Source organism: Engraulis encrasicolus, chromosome 8, assembly GCF_034702125.1.
Source record: "Engraulis encrasicolus isolate BLACKSEA-1 chromosome 8, IST_EnEncr_1.0, whole genome shotgun sequence".
Taxonomy (NCBI): domain Eukaryota; kingdom Metazoa; phylum Chordata; class Actinopteri; order Clupeiformes; family Engraulidae; genus Engraulis; species Engraulis encrasicolus.
In genome coordinates, this window is record NC_085864.1 from 44,153,691 (window position 1) to 44,163,804 (window position 10,114).

General features: G+C 49.5%; 1 protein-coding gene across 1 annotated transcript in view; it reads left to right on the forward strand.

Annotated features, from left to right (window-relative positions):
• ankrd13b (ankyrin repeat domain 13B) overlaps nucleotides 1–8,234 on the forward strand; it is a 69,306-nt gene extending 61,072 nt beyond the window's left edge. The window contains exons 13-15 of the mRNA XM_063205786.1: nucleotides 3,028–3,191; nucleotides 5,255–5,331; nucleotides 7,976–8,234. Of these exons, the coding sequence (XP_063061856.1) occupies nucleotides 3,028–3,191; nucleotides 5,255–5,331; nucleotides 7,976–8,231 (497 nt within the window). The 3' untranslated portion in view covers nucleotides 8,232–8,234. The remainder of the gene's footprint in view (nucleotides 1–3,027; nucleotides 3,192–5,254; nucleotides 5,332–7,975) is intronic.
• The last annotated feature ends 1,880 nt before the right edge of the window (nucleotides 8,235–10,114 follow it).

A 10,114-nucleotide genomic window follows, 5' to 3' on the forward strand; every position in this document is an offset into this window, starting at 1 on the left:
AAAATACATCACAGCACTTCATTAATGTAATGGTAATGGAATACAGTCATCATCATAGTGCAGTCTCCTCACGCTGTAATGAGGAGGTAGCCATATTGATGAGTCGGTTAGAAAGTCTGTAATTTATTTATTTATTGTGAGACTTTTTTTGTTCCTTCTTGCAGCAACTGTGTTGCCTACGGCCTCATATTATAGATTTAATATCCGTGTGTTGGTTCAGCATTATGGTCTAGTTTTCTCTGGTGAAATATTAAGCATTGGACTTTGCGCGTTAGCGAGATTGGCCAACGGATACCTTGTTGGCACCTTGTTATTTACTCGATTGCACTTCTATGCGGACAAAAACGAGGTTCATCGAAAGGTCCCATCACAGAAGTTGGCAGTTATGGAGTTTGTTTTTTTATGGTTATGTTTCTGTTTGTTTTTTTATGGTTATGTCTGTGCTCGTTTAAACATTTTAGCAGATACTCTTTTTTCATCAACACAACAAAATTTTATATTTGGATGAGGACGAACTAAAATATGCAAGAGAGGGTACTTCACCCTTGCTTTCAGATGTTGTACAAGAAAGTCCACTCAGACAGATGGACTAGGCTGTCCAACATGTCCGTGTTCCTTGAGTGTCTTTCGAGTTCATATCGTTCGAGCTGAACAAGTTGACTGGGGATGTAACAGCATACTAAAAGAAGAAGGGGGTTGCAGAACATGAAGCAATATTGGCTGAATGTTATGTGCTAGTTCAGAGAAGTAGATGTGTGCACATCCCACCCGATGGGCCAGGTGCAGGACAATGAGAGCAAATTGTTTGCCTGATGAAGACCTGAAGGTCGCAACGTTGCGCTCTATTAAATCATTCACAGTAGACAAGCAGTGTCGCTGACTTTATCTCTTTTTCACCTGAATGTTATGTGCTACATAATATTAGGGGCTGTCATGGGTAAGGAGCAGTCATGGATAAGCCGTTAGGGCGTGAGACTTGGACCCCAATGGGTGCCGATTTGACTCCCAACCCGCCAGGTTGGTGGGGGGAGTAATTAACCAGTAATTACCTCAGTAATGAATGAGGTACCCTGAGCATGGTACCGTCCCGCCACACTGCTCCCTTGGGGTGCCAAATGGGGCTGCCTCCTTGCATGGGTGAGGTATAAATGCACTTTTAGTTGTGTGCAGTGTGCACTTGTGTGCTGTGGAGTGCTGTGTCACAATGACAATGGGAGTCAAACGGGCTTTCTTTTCTTCTTTCAATATGTGTTACAGACCCCTTTACTGTTTGCACACACAGATGTGAAGTAACTGGGCTGCTTACGGATTGTTGGAGCGAAATGGCAATGTACCGCACATTTTTTTTGGGGGGGGGGGGGGGGGGGGGGGGGGGGGGGGGGGTATGGTTTAAGATATTTTTTGGTCTTTTTAGACTTTATTATGGACAGTACAGTATGACAGGTAGACAGGAAGCGAATGGGGAGAGAGAAGGGGAGGGTTTGGTAAAGGACCCAGGTTGGGAATCGAACCCGGGTCAGCCGCATGGCAGGCGAGTGCCCTACCGGATGGCCATGGCGGGGACGTACCGCACATTTTTAAAGAAACTAACTAGGTGTTTTTTCCGAAATAAGAAAATGGATGCTCACGATAACTTCAGGTATGAAGTGGGCACCACAGACACAGGCATTCCTGATGGTGTCCTCATTCCATCCGGTACATTTGATGTCTTGTAACCACAAACTATGCTTCTGGAACAGCCTCTTCCCTCTCGGAATAACTTAACAAGTGTACTTTTCAGGATCTCAATTTTTATAAACGTACACGCTTCAGGACGACAGTGTCTGTGTGTGTTTGAGTCGTGACGTGACGTGACAACGAGTCAATAGGGTGCCATCACCAGAGTTGTGTGTGCACTCTGTCTGCCATGCCATCAGGCATGTCCCTTCTGCAGTGCATGTACGTACATGTGCAACCACTTCGAGACAGATGGGCAGACCTCTCTCCTCTTTGCTTCAAAGAAATGTTTTTAATAGGTGACATTAACCACCGCTGCTGTGACATTGCTTTAGTACGTAATTCAATGAGCGTCAAAGAGAAGAAATGGCCATGTCGAACCTGCCCGTAGCACCACCCCATCAGTGCTGGCGTGGCGTTGTTATGACGGAGTGCAGACGACGTGCATCTGTTATGTTCCAGTGATTAAGAAAATATCGAGATCAATTATCGCGCCGCTCAGGCCACGGCTCTGGAGTGCATTAAAGTCCTGAGCTTGACTGATACTCACACACCAATGCATTAGTATTACATCTCTCATGGTTGCAGTCATATATAGATGATGATTCATGCAATTCATCATGTAAAGGCTGTGTGCGTGTGTGCGTGTGTGTGTGTGTGTGTGTGTGTGTGTGTGTGTGTGTGTGTGTGTGTGTGTGTGCGCACATACGTGTGTGTGTGTGTGTGTGTGTGTGTGTGTGTGTGTGTGTGTGTGTGTGTGTGTGTGTGTGTACTACATATTCACAATACTGTGTAGTGTGTGTGTGTGTGTGCATGTGTGCGCAGGCGTGTGTGTGTGTGTGTGTGTGTGTGTGTGTGTGTGTGTGTGTGTGTGTGTGTGTGTGTGTGTGTGTGTGTGTGTGTGTGTGTTCCTGTGCCTGTGCTGGGGAGTGCTTGTAATGTTGATGGGTCATTTTTATCCATCTGCCTCTAGTAGACTGTCTGGGAAAAATATTGACCGCAAAGAGAGCACCGGTGGTGATTCACTGGCTTTAACAGGTGTGTGTGTGTGTGTGTGTGTGTGTGTGTGTGTGTGTGTGTGTGTGTGCGTGCGTGCGTGCGTGCGTGCGTGCGTGCGTGCGTGCGTGCGTGCGTGCGTGCGTGCGTGCGTGCGTGCGTGCGTGCGTGCGTACATGCGTGCGTGCGTGCGTACATGCGTGCGTGCATATTTCCATGTGTGTGTGTGTGTGTGTGTGTGTGCACTCATTCATCTCTGTGTGTGTATGTGTGTGTGTGTGTGTGTGTGTCTGTGTGTGTGTGTTATCATGTCAGCCTCGTGTCGTGGAGGTGAGATCTCTCCGTGCGTGTTTGAGGCCCCCCCGGGCTACACGGTGCTGGGGGGCACCCAGAGGCAGAGCGCCCGCGAGGAGGAGGACGATCTGCTGCAGTTCGCCATACAGCAGAGCCTGCTGGAGGCCGGATCCGAATACGACCAGGTCAGTACACCTCACTACAACATAGATGGTCAAATTGTAATGCTGTAATATCCGAATACGACCAGGTCAGTTACACCTCACTAACACATACAGATGGTCAAATTGCTGTATTGTAATATTATAGGCCGATCCAAATCTGGGGTCCGTTTCTCGATTCTTGTCGTTGCTAACCGTCTTAAGACCGTCTTACCATTCCCTTGGATTTGGTGGTGAGCGTCGCTGTCGAGAGAGAGTTGAGTCGCTCTTACGAAGGACGTAGCTACCGTCGTTAGCAAAGACGCTTTCGAGATACGGACCCCTGATTAGATCATCACATCTCACTAACATGGACCACAATGGAAATAAGTCTTCTGACTTTTTTGTGTACATCCCTGTCTATTTATCCCTTTCGATGTATGGTTATTGTTGGTTTACAATGTTTTTTTTACATCTAATAGACTAAATAAATTCACTCATTCATTCAACACATACAGTAGATGGTCAAATTGCTGTATTGTAATATTATAGATTGATTCAACTATGGTGGTCGAATTGTAGTATTGTAATACTATAGACAGATCCGAATATGACCAGTTCAGTTAGTACACCTCACTAACACATAGGGCAAATAGCTGCATTGCAATATTACCCATTTTGAGGATTCTGGCCATGCCCTCAATGGTAGCTAATTGCTAGGCATGGGACAGATCTTAAAATCCAAAATCACAGGGATTTGCAGCTTGTACCAAGTTCTATTTTGCATACATCATTTTTTTAAAAAATCATTTGTATACATTTAATCACATAATAACTTAATATAAAACAAAGTGTCAGGTTAGTAGAAGACATTCCATTATAGGGGTTTCCAACCTTTTCCAACTTGGGGCCCCCTTGAAATTTTCACAAATGTTCAGGGCCCACCTCTGACCCAATACACAATACAACTTAAAAATATACACCCAAGAGCAACACACACAAATAATGTTATTTTGATTTTTAGAAACTTATTTCAAGGCCCAATCAGAATGCCTTCAGGGACCACCAATGGGCCCCCCAGCCCACAGTTTGAGAATTACCGTTCCAAGATGAGATCCAGAGCACTTTCTTTATTCTGCATTAGGGCAGAATTGCTCAAAGCTGCAGTATTTTGTGTGAAGTGGAGAGAGGCGAGAGAGGCTCTCGAGAGGAAGTCTGTGATAACCAATATTTTCTTGCTGGAGATTGGTTTAAGAGTGTGTGGGTGGGGGTGCAGTGTAGTTGTGGAGCTGCCGGCTGAGTGGTCTCTCTCTCCCTCTCTACTCATTATTATCTCTCTCTCTCTCTCTCTCTCTCTCTCTCTCTCTCTCTCTCTCTCTCTCTCTCTCTCTCTCTCTCTCTCTCTCTCTCTCTCTCTTTCTCTCTCTGTCTGCCTCTCTCTCTCTCTGTGTCTGCCTCTCTCTCTCTCTCTCTCTCTCTCTCTCTCTCTCTCTCTCTCTCTCTCTCTCTCTCTGTCTGCCTCTCTCTCTCTCTCTCTCTCTCTCTCTCTCTCTCTCTCTGTTCTTCTGAAAGGGGCATCAGCAGCAGTCAATGTTCTGATCAGAGTGCCTCCGGCAGACAAGGGCTCCATAAATCTGCCCAGAGAAGTGATGCATCTGCCTGTTTTCTTTCCTCTTCCCCATCTTGTCCTCTCTCTCTCTCTCTCTCTCTCTCTCTCTCTCTCTCTCTCTCTCTCTCTCTCTCTCTCTCTCTCTCTCTCTCTCTCTCTCTCTCTCTCTCTCTCTCTCTCTCTCTCTCTTGCTCTCTGTGTCCTCTCTCTTATTGTCTCCCTCCACCTTCTCTCTTTATCTTCCTCTCCTTTCTCTCTCTCCCTCCCTCTCTCTCTCTCTCCCTCTCTCTCTCGCTCGCTATTCCCCTATCTTTCTCTACTTATCGCTCTCTCATTCTCCCCACCCTACTCTCTCTCTCCGTCCTCTCTATCCTCTCTATCCCTCATTCCTCCTTTCTCCCCTTCTCCCCCCCCCCTCTCTCTCTACCTTCTCCTGTCTCCCTCCATTGCCACCCCTCCCTCTATCTCTCCCCTTCTGTCTCTCTCTCCCTATCTGCAGGTGACCATCTGGGAGGCGTTGACCAACAGCAAGCCTGGTACCCACTCCCTGTCCTGTGACCCCGGCCGCGTGGAAAGGTCTGGAGCAGTCACTAGTCCCCCTCCTCCTCCTCATCCTCCTCCTCCTCATCCTCATCCTCATCCTCCTCCCCCCGACCCGCCTCGCCGCTCCTCCCGAGGCCCCCGCTCCCGCACACACCACTCCAGGAAGGCCACATCCTGCATGCACTCCACACAATGTAACTATTGACCCCCCCTCACCCCTCACCCCTCACCCCAAGCACCCCGCTCTGCTGCTGGCGGTCTTGTCCCCCCTCCCTCAAAGACAACTATACTACTGCCTTTCTACCTGCCCCCTGCTCCGGTCCTCCTGCCTTTTTCTACGTCTGCTCTCCCCCCAGACCTCCACTGGTGGTAACTATTGACCCAGCCAGCTAAGCTAACCCCGCCTGCCTTGCCCCCCTCCCTCAAAGAAAAGTCCTGCTATACCGCCTCACTACCTGCCCTCTGCTCTTGTCCTCTGGCTTACCTTTTCCTGGTAACTGTTGACATGGTGCACCCCCACCCTTCCCAGCCAACCAGCCGCCTCTGTCTTCTGCCTTGGCCCCCTCCCTCCAAGAAAACTCCTGCTATAGTGCCTTCAATCTTCCCTGCTCTGCCTTTCTCTCCCTCTACACTCCCCCCCCCCCAGACTGGCACTGGTAGCTATTGACATGGTGCTGCTACCCCTTATCTTTGCCTTTTCCCTGCCTGCCTGCCTGCCCCTCGTCCCCCTCCCTCAAAGAAAACCTCTTCTATCCTCTCTCCTCCACCTCTCCTATCAGAGGAGAGTAAAATGTAACTGAGTCACCAGGGCCCATGATGTGTATAAGGGGCCCAGACACAGTCCAATTTCTTTTTTATATATATATATATATATATATATTTATGGGCTGTTTGGGCCTTTATTTCGGATAGGACAGTGAAGGTGCGACAGGAAGTGAGTGTGGAGAGAGATGGGGTAGAGTTGGGAAATGACCCCATCCAGACTCGAACCGGAGTCCCCATGGGCATGCAAGCCCAAATGTGGGGGGGCTTAGTGCGCTGCGCCACAGCACCCCCCAATCCCATTTCTGAAGATAGGGCCCAAAATTTGCTGCTACGCCCCTGTCTCCTATCTTCTCTATTCTCCTGCTCCCCGTTGTCCCCGCCCTCAAAGAAACTCTATCATCCTCCGTGCTCCCTCCATCCCCATCACTGTACCCCCCCACCCCCACCCCCCAAAAAAAAAAAAAACTTCTATCCTTCCTCCACACCCCCTCATCTCATCTCCACTTCCCCAGACCGGCTCTCTGCTGGCTTTCTGCTGACGCTCATTTCCCTCCAGATCTGATCAGCCAAGCCCACGAGCTAGCTACACGCACAACTGACACTATCCAGCAGGTCTGCTCTCTCTCTCTCTCTCTCTCTCTCTCTCTCTCTCTCTCTCTCTCTCTCTCTCTCTCGTATGTGTGTGCGTGTGCGTGTGCGTGTGTGTGTGTGTGTGTGTGTGTGTAGAGGAAGAAGAAAAGGAGTAGACACACATGTGTGTGTGCCTGCGTGCGTGTGCGTGCATGTGCCTACTTCGCTTCTCTTCTCTTCTCTTCTCTTCTCTTCTCTTCTCTTCTCTTCTCTTCTCTTCTCTTCTCTTCTCTTCTCTTCTCTTCTCTTCTCCCTCTCTCTGTCTCTCTCTCCCTCTCTCTGTCTCCCCCCCCCCCCCCCACTCTCCTTCATCCAATCTCCCTGAAGCGTCACTTCTAGCTGTCCCAACTGTCATTCGTATCTGGACAGGATGGTGGCTGGAATTCCCCGTCCTTCATGATTGCTCCTTCAAAACTTCTGTCTGAGATTTGTTCTGAAATCCCCTTCAGTTAAACTGCTGTAGCGTTTCAGACTTTCTGGGGGTCGGACATGTCTTGGCATCCCTCATCTTATCTTACGCAATTACAAATTTCTTTTTGTTCTCTCTCTCTCTTTTTTTTGTCCCGCTCAAACTCATCTTTTGCGCTTTGTCCTTAATCCTTTCATACTCTGTTGCTTTCTCTGTCTGTCCAATCTAAAATATCCATCTGTCTCTGTCACTCTGTTCATTTTATTGCTCCCCCATCCGATTATTCATCCCTTGCTCTTCTCTTCTCTCCTCTGTAATACATAGAGTTTATGCCCCCCTGCTCTCTCCCATCTGAATATGTATTGCTATCTGTCTCACACCAGTCAGACACTGACTGGCTTTCACTCTTTGTGTTCCTCATTCACTCCTGATCCCCCTTCTGAATATTCTCTCTCTCTCTCTCTCTCTCTCTCTCTCTCTCTCTCAATCTATCTACTTCCTTCCTTTCCCTCTGGCCCCCCTCTCTCTCACACACTCACAAATCTCCCCCTCTCTCTCTCTATCCCTCTATCCATTCTTTAGGAAGCCCCAGTAGCCTCATCTGTAGCCTCAGTGCTTCTCTTTCTTTTTATTCTTTCTTTTTATTATTTCTTTCTTTCTTTCTTTCTTTCTTTCTTTCTTTCTTTCTTTCTTTCTTTCTTTCTTTCTTTCTTTCTTTCTTTCTTTCTTTCCCACCTCTCTCAGCATCTCTCTTCCCCCATCTCTCGTTCTCTTCTTTCTGCCCTAATTATCTCCCCCTCCGTCTCTGTGTCTATCTCTCTCTCTCTCTCTCCTGATATGATTCGATTCTCTCTCTCTTCTTCTCCTCTTCAGGAAGTCGCAGCCACCGCATCATCAGCCACCTCCTCAGGCTCCGCGCACCCCGCAGCGCTCCTCCTCGTCCCCGTGTGCGCAGGCCAGCCCCCGCTGCAGCCCGGCCTCCTGCAAGGCCTCCTCCCGCAGCTACGACGAGCAGCTGCGACTGGCCATGGAGCTGTCAGCCCGCGAGCAGGAGGAGGCGCAGCGCCGCCGGCAGCAGGAGGACGAGGAGCTGCAGCGCATCATACGGCTGTCGCTCACCGAGAAGTGAAGAGGGGAGGAGTAGGAGGAGAGAGGAGGAGGAGGAGGAGGAGGAGGAGAGAAGTGAAGAGAAGTGGAGAGGAGAGGAGGAGGAGGAGGAGGTGGAGGAGGAGGAGGAGAGAAGTGAAGAGGAGAGGAGGAGGAGGAGAGAGGAGGAGAGAAGTGAAGTGAAGAGGAGAGGAGGAGGAGGAGAGGAGGAGGAGGTGGAGGAGGAGGAGGAGAGAAGTGAAGAGGAGAGGAGGAGGAGGTGGAAGAGGAGAGAAGTGAAGAGGGGAGGAGGAAGAGGAGGAGGTGGTGGAGAGAGGAGGATAGAAGTGAAGAGGGGAGGAGGAGGAGGAGGAGGAGGAGGAGAGATGAGAAGAGAAGTGAAGAGGAGAGGAGGAGGAGGAGTAGGTGGAGGAGAGAAGTGAAGAGGGGAGGAAGAGGAGGTGGAGGAGAGAAGTGAAAAGGGGAGGAGGAGGAGGAGAATTAGAAGGTTGAAGTGAGAAGGAGGAGGTGGGGGTGGAGAGGAGGAGGAAAAGGAACAGCTGCAGCACAACATACTACAGCTGTTGCTCACCGAGAAGTGAAGAGAGGATGAGGAGGAGAAGGAGGAGGTGGAGAGAGGAGGAGGAGAGAGGAGAAGATGGAGATTGAGGGGAGGAGGAAAAGGAGGGGCTGCAGCGCATCATACAGCTGTCGCTCCCTGAGAAGTGAAGAGAGCAGGAGGAAGAGGAGGAGAAGGAGAAAGTAGAGGTGGAGGGGAGGAGGAAACAGAAGCAGCTGCAGCACTTCATACTACAGCTGTCACTCACCGAGAGGTGAAGAGAGGAGGAGGAGGAGGAGGAGGAGGAGGAGAAGGAGGTCAAGGAGGAGGAGGCGGAGGGATGAGGTGAGGTTGACAGCAGGTGAAAGAGGTGAGAGGCAGAGTGAGAGGGAAGCGAATGGGAGGGCAGGGAGAGGGTGAGGTAAGATGAGGTTCACTACAAAGGGGTGAGGTGAGGTGAGGTGAGGTACGGTACAGAAGGGTGAGGTAAGATGAGGTTCACTACAAAGGGGTGAGGTGAGGTGAGGTGAGGTGAGGTGAGGTGAGGTGAGGTGAGGTGAGGTGAGGTACGGTACAGAAGGGTGAGGTAAGATGAGGTGAGGTGAGGTGAGGTGAGGTACAGAAGGGTGGGGTGAGGTGAGGTACAGAAGGGTGAGGTGAGGTGAGGTGAGGTGAGGTGAGGTACAGAAGGGTGAGGTGAGGTGAGGTGAGGTGAGGTGAGGTGAGGTGAGGTACGGTACAGAAGGGTGAGGTAAGATGAGGTTCACTACAAAGGGGTGAGGTGAGGTGAGGTACAGAAGGGTGAGGTGAGGTGAGGTACAGGAGGGTAGGTGAGGTGAGGTGAGGTGAGGTGAGGTGAGGTACACATACAAATTAGCCTTTCCCCTCTCCCCATTTCCTTCTGTCCATTCCCATATCTCTGCTGAGAAGATGCTGTTCTGTCTGAGAGCCTTCTTCCTAATGTCTAGACTGTCTGCCAGAGTCCAGGACAACAGAACCCAACAAAGAAGACAAAAACACACAAAAAATGGACTCTCTTGTGGAGAAAAAGAAGGGAAAAGAATGAAAGGAGAAGACGAATTACCTCCTGACGTTTAAAATTGGCCTGGGGTTAAGTGAGTAAGCCTCTTCAGTGGAGACTATGGAGCAACTCCTGTGCTTGGACTCAAGCACCACTTTTGGAAGCCATCATTAGATGCACACACAGCCGTGTGAACTTTGTGCATCTCACCAAATGGCCATACAGACCAATTGGACGGACGTGGTCCTCTTGAGGCAGAAGTACAATATTGACACAAATTTGATCACTTTTTACAAATGGTTTACTTAAATGTCCTGGGTTTTTTTTGGTCATTATTTGCACACAT